A 19532-nucleotide genomic window follows, 5' to 3' on the forward strand; every position below is an offset into this window, starting at 1 on the left:
GCCTAGACGATCTGTTTCTCGGGAGCCCACCTCCGATCTTTAACTCAGCTCATCTTAACATGCTCACGGTGGTGCATCTTTGGGCGTATATCATTGTGTAGAGTGCGCTCGCGGAATTTTGAATATCACGGCCTCTCCGGCGCTAATCCCTGCGAGACCCGCCGGACAGAGCGAGGCCGGCGCCGCAACACCAACCTGACATGAAGCTTCTCCGTCGCAAATGCTGTGGTGCCGATATTCTGGAGCTTTGCTTGGTGCTGGGGTGGCCCGCCAGACCTCGGAGGGTCGCGCTGCCTTCAGCGATCGGAAGGAATATTTGTTCACGTGGCTCTTGTGGCCTGCACAGGCTCCTGCTGCGTATGTGGGGGTATTACGACAGTCATGGTCTGTGGCCTTGTATTCCGTGTGGCGCGAGAGACGCGTTAGACAAGGCTTGGCTGTGGGGGCTGCCTGTGCCCACCCGTGTCGGCCTGTGGAGCTGTTAGCTGATGATGCAAAGATGGCTTGACAGATTTGGTTATGTTGTTCCTGTAACCCGTCTATCTCGTGATGTAGCCTTCGCCTTCCCAGAAGCTGGCTGAACAGTATCTGGGGGCCAAACCACGCCGGGTGGCCACTGTCCCAGCCATTCATATACACCTAACTACTCATCCACTGACCCGCCCGCTCGATCCCCCACCTCCTCGTCCGACGACGCCTTCCCCTCGCACAGCTGCGATCTTCACAGAAGCATAGCAACGATACAGCTCGTTTCATCACTAGCCATCACCACGCTGTCCCCGCCGACGCCGAGATTCCGTGCATTTAAATACTCTGGCTGCGATGAACGCCCAGTCCACGACTTCCGTCTCGGTCCCCTCCGCCGAGCCTCACGCTCCGCTTGTACCTGCTCTCACCGGTACTGTAACGGCTGCGCCGTTGTCTCAACTGAAGATGAGCTTCGACTCCGTGGCGAGCGTCAAGCCTCCCAAGACCCGCACGCTCGTGCTTTGCTTTGATGGGACCTCCAACCAATTTGACGGTGATGTCTGCATCATTCATTGATCAACGCGCTTCGAGACCCACTCACCGACGTGACACTGCAGAACACTAATGTCGTCAAGCTTTACTCACTGCTAAAGAAGGACAACACGGACGACCAGCTGTGTTATTACCAGGTAGGTAGAAGAATGTCGCATTCATTCACTGGCTGACGCCACGCATATAGCCCGGCGTAGGCACCTATTTCCATCCTGGTGCTGTCCAGCCTCTCTTCCAATGGGGCGCCAGAATGCTGGACGAAGCTATAGCCTGGTAGGCTTTCATCTTCGCTCGTTGTATGCTAACGAGCTTAGCGGCTCTCCCTTACAGGTACCTCGATGAGCATGTCCGAGGAGGCTACACCTTCCTCATGCAAAACTACCGTCCCGGCGACAAGATCTGCATCTTTGGTTCGTTTGCAAGTCCCCTCCACTTGACAGAGGTTGACCGTGCCCTACTCTTAGGGTTTTCTCGCGGGGCATACACTGCGAGAGCCCTGGCTGGCATGCTTCACAAGGTTGGCCCGTTTGATTCCTCGGATCGGGGATATATCTCAAACTGTATTGAAAGATTGGTCTACTGCCCAAAGACAACCCAGAGCAGCTCCCGCTCGCATACAAGCTTTTCAAGAACTGCGACAAAAATCACAGAGAACTCGCGGCCGGATTTAAGAGGACGTTCTGCAGAAGCGTCATGGTCGAGTTCATTGGGGTTTGGTGCGCTATCGACGCATATACGCGCATGCATGAGGGTATTGACTGCCTCTCAGGGATACCGTTGCGAGCGTGGGCCTGCTGAGGAGCAAGACCCTGCCATTTACGACCACGAACACGACGATCAAGACCTTCCGACACGCACTCGCGCTGGATGAGGTAGGGGAATGGTTTCGTACTGCACTTCCGTGAGCCAGGCTCACCTGCCACGCAGCGTCGCGCGAAGTTCCAGCCGAACCTGTACCATCGCCTGACCTGCGATGCCTCCGCCACCGTCTCCGACCTGATCGCTATCCAGGAGGACGCACAGCCGACGACGTCTCCCATCTCTGCCGTGGCATCGTTCGACGAAGAGAACAAGAGGGCGCGCATGGAAGCCGACATGCGGGCAGAAGCCGAGGCGGCGCAGCCCCCTCCAGCCAACGAAAACCAGACGCCCGCGGACGGGAAGAAGAAGACGCGCTGGCTGAAGGGGCTCTTCAGAAAGACGACAGGCCCGTACGCGAAGGTACCGTGCCTCCAGGGGCGCCGCGCGAAGAAGCACGACAGCATCCGCCCGCTCGACGACCCCGCAGGGGACCAAGTCGAGACGAACGTGCTCGAGGTCTGGTTCGCCGGGAGCCACGGCGGTACGTACCCATTCCCTCGCCTTCCCCCCTCCCTTCTGTGCCCTGCCCCGCGCTCACACACAGAGCAACAGACGTCGGCGGCGGGTGCGTGCCGAACGACACGCCGCACGCGCTCTCGGATATCTCCCTCCGCTGGATGGTGCGCCAGGTCGTGCAGGCGCAGTGCGGCATCGCCTTCGACAGCGACGCGCTCCGGCGCGCGGGTATCCTCGACGCCGCGCTCGTCCCCACGGGCTTCACGTCCCCTCCCCCGCCCGCCACCACGCCGCCCACGCTCGCCGTCAAGACCGACGCGCTGCCGCCCAACGGTGGGCGGCCCGGGGACCAGCAGCCGCTCGAGGCGTTCGGGTACGGGCGCGCGAGCGGCGAGTCGACGGCGAGCAGCGGGAGCGGGAAGTCGCGGGCGGTCGCGACGGACGCGGTGCCGGAGGACGCGGACGCGACCGCGCCGCTGTTCGACCAGCTCCGGCTCTGCCGGTTCTGGTGGCTGCTCGAGCTCATGCCGACGAACTACTGCTACCAGGACGGGGACGGCAAGTGGCATGACAAGTGGAGGTGCGTGCGCGCGCGCGCCTTTTTTCTAGTGTCGCTGAACTCGATGTGCCCGTTTTTGGCAGCATACACAGGGGCCGCGGGCGCCACATCCCGGACAAGAACCCCAAGGTACACGAGTCGGTGAAGCACAGGATGGAGCACCCGACGCTCAACTACCGCCCGCATGCGCAGTGGGAGCCCAACAAGGAGGAATGGGTCCAGTGAGGGGCACGCCATGTGCCATGATCCTCGCAGTGCCGACGCCCTTCTCGCTTCCAAAAACGGCGGGACGACCTCCTAATTTTATGACTATTTCCAAGAACGCACGGAACCCACGATTTTCGACGACCGCAACTCCTCATACGACGTTCTCAATGCACCCCCACGATTGCAACGCCGTAGTATATGATCCTTGGACGGTTTTTCCTCGACGATTCTTCATTCTACCGACGACATACCTAGGACACCGTGGAACTCCCGTTTGGTAGCTCTGCGACCGCATGCCCTATTATAATGCTCTGCAGCCTGACGAATATATTCACGTTCACGAGTGCAACAGACTGTAACCGTTGTCCTAGGGGCGGCTCGGAGTTGGTACACACTCTCGGAGGGCAAGCCACGAGGTTAGGTTGCGTCGCGTCGGCCCAGCCGGCCCCGACGGTCGTATCATTGCCCACGCTTTGCAAGACTCGAGGCTACAATTACATGAACGGGACCACCCCTATAAAACAGACAGCATGCAAGAGTGAAACAACAAATGGTAGGGGTATAAGTCTTCCTTGATGAAGGAGAAGGAGAACAAGGCAAGAAGCTGATTTGGGGGGCGTGTGCCTTGGCTGCATGATATCAGATTAGATAGGTCTAAAATGTCGACGCCCAGGCGACGAGGTCGAAGCCGCTTGTCCGCGAGCCCTCGACCCACGGGTGTTTCTGTGCGGCACGCGTCAACAGCGAGGAAAGGGAGACAAAGGGACTGATTGGGACGCACGAGGAGCTCCTTGGGCGTTTTCCGCTCGTCGGGCTCCTTGAACAGGCAGCTGTCGACAAAGTCCTCTGCCTCCTTCGGGAAGCGGCCCTCGGGGGTCAGGCGCGGCGCGGGCTCGTTCACGATGTGCTGTAGAAGCTCGAGGATGCTCATCGTCATGCCGCCGCCCTGGAGGCTGACGCCCTTGCTCTTCCGCTTCTTCTTCTTGTCGCGCTTCTCCTTCTCTGCGCGGGCCTCCTCCGCGCTCCGCAGCGCGAGGCCCCGCGGCCGGCTCGGCGAGAGCGTGTTCTCAAAGTCGGAAAGGTCCGAGTCGTCCGACGCGCTGTCCGAAAAGGGGAACCGGCCGAGCGCGAGCTCGATGAGCGAGATGCCCAGCGACCACACGTCCGACTTGACCGTGTACTGAGCACCCTGTATCCGCTCAGGCTGCCAGATCAGGAAGTCAAATTCGTCTGTCCGCTTGGAAACGCGAGTCCAGCACTCACGCTCATGTAGGTTGATGTGCCGACAAACGTGTCCGCGATGGAGTTGATGAGCTCGCCTGAGACACCAAAGTCGCAGATCTTAATCTGGCCCTTCGAGTTGAATAGGATATTTGACGGCTTGATATCTGGAGACCATCAGTCCACGCTCTCGAGGAGCTGGAGTTGGTCTGGGGGTCACTCACCACGGTGGATAATCCGGTGCACGTCATACAGATATGTGAGCCCTTCGAGCACTGCCAGCGCTACCTTTCCCACCACGTCAACGTCAATCGGCCCAATCTTCTTGTATATACCGTCGAGAGAGCCCTTGTCCATGAACTCCATGCAAATGCAGATATTTGGGTCTGAAATAAACGCGCCGTAGAATGAGATAATGTATTGCGAGTTGCAATCATGCATAATTTGCAGCTCGCGGAGGATCTGTTTTCGTACAGCCGGCTTGGCGTCGATGAGGACAATCTGAAGCACGAGATCTTATGAGTGACATGTACAAGCGACACAGCAGGCCGTGCACGCACCTTCTTCGCCATGATCGTGTTCGTCGGGACGTGCTCGACCATCTTGACACTCCCACCATTGCCTTGGCCGAGCTCGTGAAGGTCCTTGAGGTCCTCGTTCCGCAAGTCGTGATACTTGTTCTCCGATTTAAGATCGAGGTTCGCAAGCGTGTGCGACAGTGCACTGTGGTACGTCATGCGGTTGGTCGACTTGTTGCCTGTTGCCGGCGCGGAAGTTGGACCGCCCTCCGCCGGCTCGTTCTGCTCGGCTGTGGTACCGTTGGCGTTGATCTTGGGTGCGGCCAGCTTCATCGGTGGCGGCCGCTTCTTTCCGCCTGCGCCAGCACCTGGCGCGGGAGCCAGCCTCGTCGGCGCGGGCTCCGTCGGAGATGGTGTCTGGGACTTGGACACATCGAGCTGCAGAGCCTTAAAGTTGCGCTTCTTACGGATGAGAGCCGCGGCTGCTGGTGTTGGCGATTCCATCGTCGTTATCAGTGTCGGTAGTATGACCCGGGTATATCAAGACGGTCACCAAGGAGGGCGCGGCGAACGAGATGAGCAGGTTAGCGACAAGGTAAGCGGCGCGGAGGCAGCTGCTACAGGCGCCAAAGGTATAAGTAATTTAAGCGCCTTGTTTACTCTCCGGGCTCTAGAGTCTAGACTCCTGGGCCGTGCATTTTTTTTTTTTTTGGCAAAAACCGTCTCTTAGATACATGCATTTGTTGCCGGGAATATATAACAATGAAATTTCTCAGGTGAAACCAATATTCGAATTGGCCCATAACGCAAGATCTGGAGACTTGACTGAGGGCCAAAGCAGACAACGCCCGTCCAATAGGTGAAAGGGGCATTTGATCCCACTCCCTGTTCTCTGGTGAGCATCAGTCTACGCGGTCTCTTCGGCTGGAAAACTGAGGGTATAGATGTACAAGGAACGTCGAGTCACATATTCGTCTGCGTCAGCGTTATCGGGCGACGGGTTGAGACTAGTCAAGCGATCACGGCAGCGCATCAACTGACGCGCCCCTCTTGCTTCATTCGGATATGGCGGTTGTCCCGAGAAGTGTTTTTCGTCTGGGACTGCTCTCTACCAGCTAGAAAATGTGCATGATATTGAGACCAAAATCCTTACGTACTGCGCTGTCGATCCGGCACTTCCAAAACACCCCGATGCCAATATTTTTCTGATCCGCGCTCAGCTCGGGTAAGCTCGCTTTCACACTCACCACGACGTCCGGGATGAGCCAGCTCCTTCGAGCAGGCTCGAAGGTCACCTCGCCCGTCGTGAAGCATGGCTTCCGCCGGCGACATATCCTAGGCATCGGCGCACTGGCAGCCGCGGGTCTGGCGACTTTGGCACAGAAATCAAGTTTCGGCTGCACGCGGTGGGTCACGCCTCATTTAGTCCTGCATCGATCGCCCTCTACCTTGTTCTCTACCATCTCATCGATATTTGGCACCACCGATCCTACAATGGCTTCGTTGACCCCGCCTCAGCCTGCGCCGTCGTGGACGCACTCACCGGAGGATGTACGGAGGATTGCAAAGGAGCTCATCGACAACGACCGAAAGCTCATGGACAAGATATCGTCTCTGCCACCAGAGGAGTGCACATTTGATTCTGTACGTGACTTGACAATGGTCCTATAGTACCTCTGACGAACGATCTGCAGGTCTTTGTACGTGAAGTCGTCTCGTTCTTTCATTCTCTGCTACTGACACGACAGAGTAGCTTGCCCTCGCGCGGAGCGAGGCAGACTTCGAACATGTCATGGAACCTCTTGCTTTTTACCAGAATGTGTCTCCATCCAAGGATCTGCGCGATGCTTCGAACGAGGCCGAGGCGATGGCCCGCGACTATGGCGTCGAAATGTCTATGCGTCTCGATCTCTTCCAGGCTAAGCAGGCCGCCCAAGAGAATATCAAGAAATCGGGTCAAAAGCTTACTCCTGAGGAAGAACGTTTGGTTGAGAAGATGATCTTGGATGGTACTCGTGCGGGGTTAGCCCTTCCCGAGGAGAAGCGTACGGAGCTCACGACGCTCAAGAAAGAGTTGTCTGCCACTTCCCTCGAATTCAGCGTGAGTGCATATCGTGCGTATCTTTTTGGATGATTCTAATGTTTTATATTTAGAAAAACTTCAACGAAGAGAAGGTATGACACAAAACGGATCGTTTTGCCACATTTCTAACATCACGCCAGGGGACTATTGCCTTTACCTTAGAGGACCTCAAGGGTGTACCAGCAGATGTCGTTTCAGGATACAGCAAACGGACAGAAGACGGAAAGGACTTATACGATGTCACCTTCAAGACTCCTGACATTTTCCCTGTCGTATGTGGACCTTTCGCTACACGTACATATCGAAAGTTGCTGACGCGCCATCTTCACAGCTTAAATTCGCGGAGAATCCAACCATTCGTCAGCGAGCATTCGAAGCCTACGAATCTCGCTTGTCGATTAACGTTCCCGTACTGGACAAGATCCTCGGGCTTCGTCGCAAAATCGCCGATTTACTCAACTACTCCACTTGGGCGGACTATGTCACTGAAGTCAAGATGGCCAAGAATGCAAAGACCGTGAAGGAGTTCCTTGCCGATCTGGAACAGAAGCTTCGTCCCGTTGCCCTCAAGGAACGAGAGATTCTGCTTGCATTGAAGCAAGAAGAGCACAAAAAGAAGGGTCTCGAGTTTGATGGCGAGTTCAATATCTGGGATTACAGGTACTACGATCGCAAATATGTCGAGAAGAGTCTCGATCTGGACGACATGCTCGTCAAGGAGTATTTCCCAGTCACGGTTGTCGTTCCTGCTATCCTCGAAATTTACCAGAATTTGCTTGGCGTCAAGTTCGTTGAAGTTAAGGGCGAAACATGGCATCCGGAGGTGCAGCAGTTTGCTGTCTGGGAAAAAGATGCCAAGGACGAGTCCGGTTTTGTTGGCTGGTGCTATCTCGATCTCTTCCCTCGCGGTCAGCTCGCATGCTCTATCTAACAATCACTGGCTAACGCGTCGTTTAGAGTCCAAATACTCTCATGCAGCGGTTTGGGGTCTCCTCTCCGGCTACAAACGTGAGGATGGCTCGCGGAGCTACCCACTCACGGCCATGGTTGCGAATCTCGCAAAGCCGACTCCGAGTAAGCCCGCGCTCATGCGCCACGACGACGTCACTACGTTCTTCCACGAGATGGGCCACGTCTTCCATGGCCTTCTGAGTAAGACGCGCTTCGCCCGCTTCCATGGCACTTCCGTCGCGCGCGACTTCGTCGAGGCGCCGTCGCAGATGCTCGAAAATTGGTGTTGGGAGCCCAGGGTTCTCGAGCGTATGTCCAGCCACTTCGACACCAAAAAGCCTCTACCTGCGGACCTGATTGAGAAGATTGTCAAGAGGTACGAAGCCGTCTAACAGATACTATGCTTATAGCTGAGCCTGTACGTGCAGTCGATACGTCAATGTCGGCTTATTCTACCTTCGCCAGCTGTTCTTTGCGAACTTCGATCTCAAAGTACACATCGACAAGGGTTGGTCCTCTCTCGTACCCGCTTCGCCTTTAGATCGTTAATATTGCTCGACAGAGGCCGACGACTACACCGAGCTCTGGAACACAATGCGAGAGAAAATTTCGCTTGTCTCCGCTGGCAAGCCCACTCCTGGACAGGGCTCGTTTGGACACATCGCCGGCGGCTATGACGCTGGCTACTACGGCTACACCTACTCGCTCGTCTTCGCTGCGGACATGTACGCAACGGTCTTCAAGGGCGACCCACTCGACCCTGCACGTGGACAGCGCTACCGTGAACATATCCTGCGTCCCGGAGGAAGTCAGGACGATCTTGTGTCCCTTAAGGTATTTACTACGGACTCGTGTCTGGTTAATGGTGACTAATGTGTCGTTGGCAGAACTTCCTCGGCCGCGAGCCCAACTCGGAGGCGTTTATCAAGGAGCTGTTCGGTGACAACAAGTCCAGCCTCTGAAGGATATGGCTCGACAAAACTTTACTGTCGGGGTAAGTGTATTATAGTCAATCACAACTCAATATCAAACAAATATCTCCTCGCGTGGGAGCTCGAAACTATCATTTGTTGTGAGTGTTGTTGGCGCAGGAGGTACAGCAAGTACTATACTTGGTCCAGACTCCAGACACCGCTCTTAATCGGGTTTGTTCATTCTCTTGGTGGTCTCCGGACACGGACACGGTGTTTTAACAATGGTTGAACGGGCATCTGCGGTACCTCATTCGTCACCCATGTTGAGCATGTAGCCGACCCGAGAAGGGGGTCCACCCTGCATCGACTCGGATACGTTTGCTGCAAATCTTCCTGGTTCCGTAAGCCACAGAGTTGATATGTGGTGGGTCCTCGGAGGCGACAGGATGATCGTGCGTCAGGTGGCTGACCGGTTACCATCTGGCTAGTAGGCTCGTTTACCAGCCGCTCGCAGAGCTGAGCCCGCGGGGCGGCCACGTGCGCCTCCATCCGTATCTGGCTAGCTCTGGAAATGGTGTGAGCCCTGATAAATACAGCAGGGTCGAGCACTATTCATCAACAAATAGTATATGGGACGGGTATTCAGGCTCAGCTCTTCTCGCTTCAGCTCCATAGGTTTAGGTGTGCTAATGGCATCATCGCAGCATAATAATCTCATAAAAATCATCCTCATAGGTCCTGTCCTGCTCTTGGCAATATCGTGAACCAAATTATTACCAGTGTATTTTCATCAATTCAGCTCTCAGAGGAATGAGCGGAATCATAACTCCTGACTGCCAAAGCCGCACAAATCAATGTATGAACTCATGAAGTCGGTGGGAGCTCACCTTCGGTGGGTAGAGCCTGGTGTGGGATGCGGCGGAGTAGATGAGGCGGAGGCCGGACATCGTGAGCCCCATGTTCTTCTTGCCTCTGGTTATGAACAGACGCTCCGACGCCATACCCGTCTGCGCTCGCGGACCAAGGCCCATCGCCGCCTTCAACCATCTCCAGCCAATCCCTCCGTGCCTCGTCAACGCTGTACGCCGGACTATCAGGCAGTACGTACAGCTTCTTGGTGCCCTGCGCTTGAGCGCACGCGCGCGCGATCCTAACTAACCCATACTTCATTAAGTAGTGTTCGCGAATGCCCGGAGCGCGTCGGCTGACGATGCCAATTTTATAGGGCTGTATGACGATGTGTTCCAGCGCGGGGAGCCCTTCCGCAAAAGCAACGGCATTCGCGGCGTCTGCCGAACTCAGCGTGTATTCGTTGTCCCTCCTTATCGCGGCGATACTTTCAGCGTGGTTTTGAATGGGCAGATCGAGGAGGATGAGGAGGAATGGAGAGATTGTCCTACTCAGGGCAATGCCAGAGATCCGGAGGTGTGTGAGGGAGCGAGCGAAGTGCGCCAGGTCTGACCAGAAGTCAAGGAGGACCTGGCTCGAGCCGAGATGCAGACGACGAAGGGCGGGGAAGCGGGAGATGTTTATTTCAGAGCTGGAGCTCAGCCCGTCGAGTGAAAGGTCACGGAGGGCGGGAAATTTGAGCATAGAGAACACAAGGTCGTATCTGGCTTGATGTACGACGAGGGTCTCCACATTGGGCGCAGCCACGGAGATAATCTTTCGAGTAGCCTGCTGCAAGCTTTCGCCCCTCGACTTCCCCTCGGGGTCACTGCGAAAGTATAATTTGACGAATATGAGGAGGTGTCGAATCACGGGTGGAGAGTACTGGGAGTCTGGGTCAGGTAGCAGGCGTGAAAAGGCAAGCAGCTGCTCTTCGTGAACGAGCGAGATAGATAAGAAGCGAACACTCTCCACTATATGTCTCATCCTCTGAGACACAAGACATAGACTGCAGCCTGTGTATCCCCCGTCTGTGCAGGCGAGGGTGACGATCCTCAACCAGAGCTCGACGGGACAGCGTTCCATAACATGCAGGCCGAAAGAGGGGCGTACGCAGGAGAGAGGGACGGAGAGGAGACGCTATATGCATTCAGGGCTACTTTGATTAGAACGTGCGTACAGTGGTTACAGTGAGATCGCAGCACTGATGGTCAGCATTTGCATATTGTCATGCAGATGCCACGGTTCTCCACGAGTTCTCAGCAGCTCAGAAACAAGACCAAACCTTGGAATGTTGGAGATGTTCGGGGTTGTCTGTAATCTATCACTGATTTGATAAGGGCCAACATCTCCCGCCCTGCAGGTTGGTACAGGTACACTCTGCGCTAGCACGCTTGTAATCCGTGCTGTTATCCCGAACCAAGTACTGTAAGCTTATTGCACATACATGGGCCATCTCAACCAGAGTAATACATTGATCTGCAGGGAAACGCTCCACACCCTACTCTTCTCGCTACTTGTTATTGGTGGTCATCGATCATCCCGGAGGCACGCTTCTGCGTACCTGACCAAGGCCCGTGGCCTCCTTCAATTATATTCAGCCAGTCCCTGCGTGCCATTGTCGACATTTGTAAAGCAAGCTAGCGCTATCGGGCAGCACGTACAGCTTCCCGGCGCCCTGCTCTATTGCGCGCAGGCACGCGCAATGGATTTTAGCTTACTCTTCATTGAGCTGTGTGCGCTGTACACAGTGTGACTCGAGTAGCTGGCGCCCAGCATAAACGACTGCATAATGATGTGCTTCAGCGTGCGCAGCCCCATCTCAACTCTGATGATAGCAGCTGCCGCGGCGTCCACAGAGCCTGGTGCGTACGCGTACGACAATAGAAACGTTGAACTTTGGGAAGAAGTTTCGAGGGAAATGGGGAGAAAAGGAGAGATCGTGGTACCTTGGAGAACGCATGAGTAAGGTAAGGGAGAGCACGAAGAGCGCGAGATACGATTAGAGGTCACACGGAGGAGAGTAAACACTGGTGTGGAGGTGACGAGGAGAAGGAAACTGGGGGAATTTTTCGGAGCTGAAAACTAGCCCGTTGATCGAGGTATATGAGGTCTGAAGACGAAAATCTTACCAGTCCTATCGTGAATTCATCTGTAAATCATTAAACATGTATTCACTCCTAGTTGTCCAAAATACCCTGGCAGTGACGACCATGGCGTCGAGACCGCCTGGAGAGACTGGCGTCGGCGCTAGCTACCATGCGCGCTCTCCTTGGGATGTGTCACAGTAAGCATTCCGTGCTACTAAGCATAAGGCTCTTCGCGAAACTGGTCTTGCGCGTGCATCTTAGTGAGTCTCTCCGCAAAGATTAGCGTATATAGAGGCGCGAGCGTGATGGACGCCCTATCAGACGCCCGTGAATACCGTCAGCAGATTTGACATTGCGGCGCGGAGGGCGCACTCATCCTCCCAGAAAGGCAAACAGAATCGGCAACACCGTCATGAGCTTCACGACCTCAAGCCGACTGAAGCAGTTCTCAGCAGTATATATGCGAGGAAGATTTTTGATATGCTGCAGCACCCACTTCTGTTCTCTCTTTTACAATCCACATGCAACAACCGACCGGGTTCGACTATAAGGCTCCTCAGCAGACTGGATCTCTGGGACTGCACAATACAGATATATCTACGAGCGAGGAAGACGTACAAACACTTCAGAATAACGACGCTCGCGATAGTATGCGTACTCGATGTCCTTCTCGGGATTATCTACTGATTTTTGTTGCTAGTTCCCGTCGCCAAGGGACAGATATTATTAGAGCAGCCCCAGCCAACACCAGACAAGCCGAACAAGCCATACAGTATCTACACTAACCGCGAGAAATGGATTATTGTCACTATGGCCGCCGTGGCAGGACTCTTCAGGTGAGTAGCATCTATGAACCACTGCGAAGGCGTGTGCTCACAACCGGATCCAGTCCTTTGACCTCGCAAATTTACTTCCCAGCGTTACCTACGCTGGCGAAGGCTTTCCACACGTCTACGGAAAATATAAACCTGACGGTGACCATGTACGTGCTGCTGCAAGGCATAGGTGAACATACTCGCCCTTGCAGGGTGTGCGCTCACTTAAACGCTCCTTAGCACCCATGTTCTGGGGGACGCTGGCCGACCGCTGGGGAAGGAGGCCGATGTTTATGGCTTGTATGCTCGTGCTGTCCCTCTCTTGCGTCGGACTCGCCCTCGTACCAACGAATGCATACTGGCTACTCATGGTCCTACGGTGTGTGCAGGCCGCTGGCTCTGCTAGCACGATTGCGCTTGGAGCGGGCGTCATCGCAGATATCACCGAGCGTGCTGAGCGCGGTAATTTCTTTGGTTTATATAACTTAGGTCCCATGGTATGTGCCACGTACGTATTTACAGCTTTTTCTCATCCGCCTGCTAGGTTGGGCCATGCCTCGGGCCCGTTATTGGCGGTGCCCTTGCGCAAGGTCTGGGCTGGAGGTGCGATATACAACGCGATATTCTCAGCTATTTAGGCCCAAACGGTTTGCTTTCCAGGTCAATCTTCTGGTTTCTGTGCATCGGCTCGTCAATCTGTCTCGTTGCTATGCTCTTGTAAGTGTTTTTAGCACAGCTCCCTCTGGCAATATGACCAATCCAAAGCTAGAATCTTGCCAGAGACACTGCGCTCGCTCGTCGGAGACGGTAGCATCACACCCCCTCCTATCTATCGGCCCCTGCTTCCCATCATCGGCCGCAACAGGACAGGCACGAATGACGACGTTGAACGTCCACCCAAGACCAAGTTCCGGAACCCATTTCGCATCATGTTCTACCCGGACGTGTTTATCCTTCTCCTCTTCAACGGCGTTCAGAACTCGCTTTTCTACGCTATGACGGCCTCGATCTCGACGCTCTTTAGCGTGACATACCCGTATCTGTCTGAGACGACCATCGGCCTGTGCTTTCTCGCTATCGGTGGTGGTATGCTCGCTGGCAGCTGGATCAACGGCCGCGTGCTCGACCTCGAGTATCGCCGTGTACGGCGCAATCTGGAACGACGCGCGTGCGAAGACCCCGAGTACGATGTGCCATTCGAGGACGTTACAAAGGACGAGCACTTCCCGATTGAGTACGCACGCTTCCGGACGATTCCCATCTACTTCGTGATCTATGTCGCCGTAGCAATTGGCTACGGGTGGGCGCTGCAGAGCAAGGTCAACATCGCGGTGCCGCTCATCCTGCAGGTTATCTGTGAGTGTTCTTTTTGCTGTCCCACACTTGTACGATGGGTTTCTGACGTCTGGTGCAGTCGGATACGCTATCATCTGTATTTTGAACACCACCCAGACACTCATTGTTGACTTGGTACCCGGCCAGGGCTCTTCCGTCAGCGCATGTGTATGCTCCTTCCCGACTCTGTTCAAACGGCTGATTGCTAACATGATCGCAGAATAACTTTGTGCGCTGTGGTTTGGGAGCGGTCACCGTGTCCGTCATCGATATCATGATCAACGCAATGGGCGTCGGCTGGGCGTTTGTCGTGCTCGCTGGTCTCTGTGTTGCCACGGGCCCGTTCATATTCATGATCATGTTCATTGGACCTAAGTTCAGAGCCAAGCGCAGGCTTCGGCAGGCTCAGAAACAGTCGGAGAAGCAGCCTCAGTAGCTACAACTACATGCAATATCCTCACGATTTTGTCCTGGTAATAATGTTAGGCGGACTTCAGGAAGATTTTAATATTCATACAATTATCCTAGTATGCTAGTCTCACGTATAATCTTCAGATTTGTGCGACTGGAATCTGGATACTCCAAGTTTTATTTGTGCTCTCGTTGACTGTACGCAGCGAACCTGATCACTGTGGACGCACGGGTGGGAGGACGACATCTCGACCGTGAATATTTGTTACCCAAAGGGCGTCTAAGTCAGCTTAATGACAGACTGCATATGACTCACGTTTCCAACTTCGCTGCAAGTTCCTGTTGGCCTCGATCAAGAATTCGCCTCCCAGCTTTAACCGGCGGGAGACCCTCGCCAAAAAAAATCGCTCCGACAATCCTTTGCGCTAGTTTAAGGAGAGGTCAGAACTGTATGTCACCTCTGCGCTTCAATGTGTCGTGAGGCTGACCAGCGGAGCCGCACGCTCTCTTCCCCTTTCTCCTCTGCAGATACGCTCCACAACCCGCCCGCGGTGGAGTGCTGCTGGCTGAAGACTATTGCTCTCGCCTGCGCAAATGGGCCATACACCTGCTTGTGCTTATCTCTCGTGTCTTGCGTGACACGAGACTTTGTATGGCTTGTGTGCTCTAAACCCGTCTCGCTCATCAGCGCGAAGTGAACGTTTGCCTTTTCAAATTCGCACGTATTGCGCCCCCATTGATATCCCCATTCGTCAGCCAATATTTCTCGGTACTTGTCAAACCGTACTCACTCTTCTAAACCCCCATGAGATTCTCCTCAGTCGTTCACGTAACCAGATGTTGTCCGCAGCCGCACCGGATCCATGGTGTAAGCCATCGTGCGTGGCTCGGGGGCCGGAGTGTATATAACATTGATTACTCTCAGCCGCAGTCGGCCCAAGTTTTCTCTCATCAGTATAAGTACTAGTGCCCACCATGTCGCTCTGGTAGTTATCCAAGCCCTGCTACCGTGGGTTCCATACTTGCTGCAGAAGCACTCTGAAAGACTAACGGCCTTCCTACCTGCTGGCTGTCACACCTGAGTCTGACAGATAAAGCTGATCCCGCGGTCAACTCGTCGTTCAAGCTCGGTTCTGTGGCTCAGGTGAGTTCTTCTTCCAGCAATTCACATCAAGTCGTATCTATTTCTGCGTATCTCGCACCCAGACCTCCGTTGGCCTTGCCGGTTTGGCTGCCGCATACTTCCATCATCTGAATACAGGTATTGGACAGCGTGTCTCCACGGACGCACGGCATGCCGTCCTCGAATTCAGTGCGTACATAATAGCTCATTTTAATGTTTTGACCGCTCAATCGCCAATGATGTTTGTGCAACAGAGAGTGAAATATACTATACTGTAGATGGGCAATTGATCGGGTTCAACCAGCTTTTGAACGAGCTGTTCGGTGTTCATCGAACGAAAGACAACAATTGCGTCCGCATACACACCAATTTTCCTCAGTGTGTACATCTGAGTCAGCTTATGCATGCAGACCTTTAACCGAAAATATTCATTGCCAGGAGATTTTGAACACCCTAAGCTGCGCACCGACGAAACAGGCCGTTGCAGAGTCCTTGCTCCAGTGGGACTCATACGCCTTTGAAGAGGAAGTGGCATTGAGGAAAACGGTTGCCACTGTACTCCGCCGGTTTGAGGAATGGGATGCACATCGTCATGCCTGTGCGCTGGTAGGTACACTCCCGGTAGAGCTCATCAAAAGTCTTTAAGTCGGTGATGCACCAAAGCGTGCACCTGATGCTTCGCGCCGTCGGTCGCCGGACGGCATCCGCGCACTCGAACTCACGCGCATCATCGCTGGGCCTGTGTCTAGGCTCACACTTGCAGGTGGGTGTCTAACAGTCAAATTACCATCTTCCAACTCACTGAACGCCCTACTTTGCTCACAGCCCACGGCACTAACGTCCTGTGGGTCACCTCGCCGAAGTTTTCTAACTGGCCAATGGTGGGCATGGACACCTGGCGTGGCAAGCGCACAACACAGCTTGATCTCACGGAGCCCGGAGACTGTCATACGTTGCGCGAGCTCTTTAAAGATGCAGACGTATTTTTGCAAGGCTACCGCCCGGGTGGTCTCGCAGACAAGGGCTTTGGCGTGTCAGACGTGGTTGCGGCACGGCCTGGGATTGTCTACGCGAGTCTGAATGCGTACGGGTGGGACGGACCTTGGAAGGATCGACGCGGGGTACGCGCTTTCTGCTGCGCAACCTTAGCTGTGAAAAGCTCATAGACAGCACAGTTCGACTCTCTCGTAGTACAGGCCGCGACTGGGTTCAATGCGGGAGAAGCAGAGGCCTACGCAGCTTACACAGGCGATTGTGGCGCGCATCCCTTTCATCCCAAATCATTTCCTATGTAGGCTATAGATCATGCCGCAGGACATCTCTTGGCCTTCGGCATAAACGCCGCGCTGTGCAAGACGATAACTGTGCGCATTCTTATTGTCGCTGCTAGCCGTAATGCTGACAATCAAACTAAGGAGGGCGGCTCGTGGGAGGTGCGTGTGTCACTTGCTGCAGTAGGCCAGTGGATGCGCTCGTTCGGCCAGCTCGAACCCGCCGTAGTGTTCAGTGAGGGTGCGCCCCTGCCTCCGCGCAGCCTGCCTCAGGCACCGGAGGTGCAGGCTCTTATGGTTGAACTGCAACGATCAGCAGGAGATAAGAGAGACGGCGGCGAACGGAAGGTTATGAACGCCATCAAGCACAGTGTGATACTGTCTGCCACGCCTGTGCTTGCGGGCGAAGCACCGATGAGGCTGGATGCTCATCTACCTATGTGGCTGCCTCGGTCGCAATGATAGGCATTGCACAATTGCACGTAGTGTAGCTAGGGCCAGTAAGTGCTTAACCGCTTTCAATGAACGAGCATTGCAAGCACACCCGCAGAAATACTCATTATGACTCAAGGAAACCTTTGCATGCAATCATAGATTACAAAGACTATGGTGTGCATAGCATAATATTCTCTTTCCCCTCTTTTTTGGTAATGATAATACATAATCTTTGAATAGATTGTGGGTAATTATTTTGGAAAGTCTTGTGCACCACTTATTCTGGGATTAGCAGAGAGCTGCGCCTTCCAGAAATGGTGAGACTCCTGTGCAAGTTCATGAGAACCAAAGTTCATTCATCCGAATATAAGTCCTAATATCCATTGTACAAAGCTCACGGACAAGTTATCTTGGGTATCGTGACTAACTATCATCGGTCGGGGAAAAAATGAGACATGCACACATGAATTTGTGAGACAAGCATTATTATTGGCAGATCTTTAAAGCCTGAGGGTGAAGTCCCCCAAGCTATTTCTCTCAAGTGCGCGGCTGTCACGATTCACGAAACGCCATCACTGTGCCACCCATGACCGCATGACCCATTACAGATATCTGTCAGTTTCTGATCATGCAGGATCCCCGCCCCCAGTTTCCTATATGGTCGTCTGAATCCGACCAGGAGGAGATTGCCCCGGCTCTGTATGCTGTCCGAATAGTTGTGGCATCATGTCATGATCACGATGGCCATTCTCACCGTCGCCCGGCGAGCAGTGAGATGTTCCGGTCTTTGATTTTGCCTAATATTTATTGAGGCCATGGACTCCTGCACCACCACGGACGCTGATATTTGTTGCACACGGACGCTAGTAGACAGGTCCTCTGTAGGTAGCACTTTAATTCAGGAAAGAATAGTCACAAAGACTCCCTCAGTGCTAGTTCAGCCGCGGCGCTTCCAGTATTTGACCCGAGACTGCCTCTCGAGTCTCGATTGAGCCACGCGTCTTTTACTGTTGTCTACGTAGGAAGATTCAGCTCGTGTTGATGATGAATGTAACGAGACAGCACATGCAGCTTCCGAACTGAACCGGTACCGTGCAATCGCGACTTTCTTTATCACTCTGTGAATTGGATAACTCATGCGCACACTGCTGGTGTGCGCCGGACAGGGTCCTTCAACGTCCCGGTGACCAATACCAGAACCATGCACACGGCTAGCAGCTATATGTGCCGAGAACAAATTCACATGTTTGTGCCACTGGCAGGCTTACCCGAGTCTAAATCTAAGCGTTTGTGAGGAGGGGGTCGTGGGAGCGCGGCCAAGCTTCGGCTTGAGAGCGCTTGTGGCCTGCAGCGGTCAGAGCTTGTGATACGCGGTCATACGCCTATTTGCAACGTGCTGCCATCTGTCTCGGGTTCGCCAACCATCCTAATAGGGGTGTTTAAAGTTCGCGCGCGAAACGGATTCACGGCCACTTCGAGAGTCGTTTCGAACGAAGTGAAACGCGATTGAAGCGCGCGTAGACTTCGCGAGGGAGTAAAATCGAATTGCTGGCGGCGTGAGGGGGACATCTGCCTCCTTCCTGTACACTCTGTTATACCTGTAGAGGGGCCCCTGCATGCTCTCGGGGAGTGGAAATGCCTCCAAAGAATTACTCATGGGGCGGCCGAGAAATGCTTATATGGGGACGCGCTTTTCATCGTAACATGCAGAAAACAAGTACCAAAATTTTAATATAAATTAATCACACCGTCACTACTCCATGTGCATGGGGCTGTTACAAAATTGGTGCAATAGCACGGGAGGAGGGGGAGGAGGAGGGTCGGGACGAAGCGGGCTGGAAAGCGAGCGTGAAGCGAACGAAAAGTGGCGTGCGAAGCGGCTCGGAGCCGCTTCGACGCGGACGACCTCGATTCGACGCGGACAACCTCGATTCGACGCGGACGACCTCGATTCGACGTGGACGACCTTGATTCCACGCGTTTCAGCACCCATCTCCTCCGCTAGCTGACTATGACCGGTGATACAGGATCCTCAAACATGCTTCAGCACGCCGATTTCGCTGCCCCGCGAGGGTGATTCTTGGGCGGAAGCGTCTAGCGGGTATTCATAAAGGGAGTTGTGATACAGGGCCCGCTTCACTCACATACACGCCGTGTCTTTTCGACGATGAGCGTACTTCCAGCACAATTTCCAGGCATTTTACTCCGTGTGAATGACTTCTTGACGTCCATTCACGTCCCTCTTCGTAATGCCATTTCCGTCGTGGTCGTTTCTGCCTTGGTGAGTTTCTCTTGTGGTTATCGAGCTTTCCCGACACTGACTCCATGGACGTCAGGTGGCCCACGCTATATTCAAGCGATGGGAGCCCATGCG

The 19532-nt window shown here is 54.3% G+C and overlaps 6 protein-coding genes across 6 annotated transcripts; 4 read left to right on the plus strand and 2 right to left on the minus strand.

The window, feature by feature from the left end:
• Positions 1 to 885: 885 nt before the first annotated feature.
• PHACADRAFT_265089 (uncharacterized protein) lies at positions 886 to 3275 on the plus strand. Its single transcript, XM_007401556.1, has 10 exons — positions 886 to 1026; positions 1086 to 1157; positions 1208 to 1293; positions 1351 to 1430; positions 1485 to 1537; positions 1591 to 1736; positions 1790 to 1892; positions 1948 to 2362; positions 2434 to 2917; positions 2980 to 3275. Exons 1-10 carry the CDS (start codon positions 934 to 936, stop codon positions 3119 to 3121), a joined length of 1674 nt encoding a protein of 557 aa, XP_007401618.1. The 5' UTR covers positions 886 to 933; the 3' UTR covers positions 3122 to 3275.
• A 446-nt stretch (positions 3276 to 3721) lies between these two features.
• On the minus strand, positions 3722 to 5430 carry PHACADRAFT_265092 (uncharacterized protein). Its single transcript, XM_007401557.1, has 5 exons — positions 4885 to 5430; positions 4549 to 4825; positions 4367 to 4491; positions 3885 to 4307; positions 3722 to 3826 (listed from the first exon to the last, which is right to left on the minus strand). The coding sequence occupies exons 1-5, from the start codon at positions 5344 to 5346 to the stop codon at positions 3758 to 3760; spliced, it is 1356 nt and encodes a 451-aa protein (XP_007401619.1). The 5' UTR covers positions 5347 to 5430; the 3' UTR covers positions 3722 to 3757.
• Positions 5431 to 6191: 761 nt separating this feature from the next.
• Positions 6192 to 8937, plus strand: PHACADRAFT_265095 (uncharacterized protein). The gene is made up of 9 exons (XM_007401558.1): positions 6192 to 6498; positions 6596 to 6943; positions 6997 to 7017; positions 7066 to 7197; positions 7257 to 7833; positions 7883 to 8252; positions 8305 to 8384; positions 8439 to 8710; positions 8764 to 8937. Exons 1-9 carry the CDS (start codon positions 6337 to 6339, stop codon positions 8836 to 8838), a joined length of 2037 nt encoding a protein of 678 aa, XP_007401620.1. The 5' UTR covers positions 6192 to 6336; the 3' UTR covers positions 8839 to 8937.
• Positions 8938 to 9483: 546 nt separating this feature from the next.
• PHACADRAFT_265096 (uncharacterized protein) lies at positions 9484 to 10856 on the minus strand. Its single transcript, XM_007401559.1, has one exon. It carries the CDS (start codon positions 10762 to 10764, stop codon positions 9655 to 9657), a length of 1110 nt encoding a protein of 369 aa, XP_007401621.1. The 5' UTR covers positions 10765 to 10856; the 3' UTR covers positions 9484 to 9654.
• A 1433-nt stretch (positions 10857 to 12289) lies between these two features.
• Positions 12290 to 14424, plus strand: PHACADRAFT_178975 (uncharacterized protein; the record flags this gene model as incomplete). Its single annotated transcript, XM_007401560.1, has 9 exons — positions 12290 to 12416; positions 12469 to 12604; positions 12658 to 12773; positions 12824 to 13080; positions 13128 to 13186; positions 13244 to 13300; positions 13353 to 13939; positions 13998 to 14086; positions 14139 to 14424. 9 exons carry the CDS (start codon positions 12290 to 12292, stop codon positions 14352 to 14354), a joined length of 1644 nt encoding a protein of 547 aa, XP_007401622.1. The 3' UTR covers positions 14355 to 14424.
• A 430-nt stretch (positions 14425 to 14854) lies between these two features.
• PHACADRAFT_188652 (uncharacterized protein) lies at positions 14855 to 17263 on the plus strand. The gene is made up of 9 exons (XM_007401561.1): positions 14855 to 15315; positions 15413 to 15473; positions 15536 to 15641; positions 15731 to 15830; positions 15863 to 16058; positions 16116 to 16215; positions 16278 to 16573; positions 16619 to 16706; positions 16755 to 17263. Exons 1-9 carry the CDS (start codon positions 15305 to 15307, stop codon positions 17183 to 17185), a joined length of 1389 nt encoding a protein of 462 aa, XP_007401623.1. The 5' UTR covers positions 14855 to 15304; the 3' UTR covers positions 17186 to 17263.
• Positions 17264 to 19532: the final 2269 nt, after the last annotated feature.

The sequence above is a fragment of the Phanerochaete carnosa genome (assembly GCF_000300595.1).
Source record: "Phanerochaete carnosa HHB-10118-sp unplaced genomic scaffold PHACAscaffold_13, whole genome shotgun sequence".
In the NCBI taxonomy this organism is placed as follows: domain Eukaryota; kingdom Fungi; phylum Basidiomycota; class Agaricomycetes; order Polyporales; family Phanerochaetaceae; genus Phanerochaete; species Phanerochaete carnosa.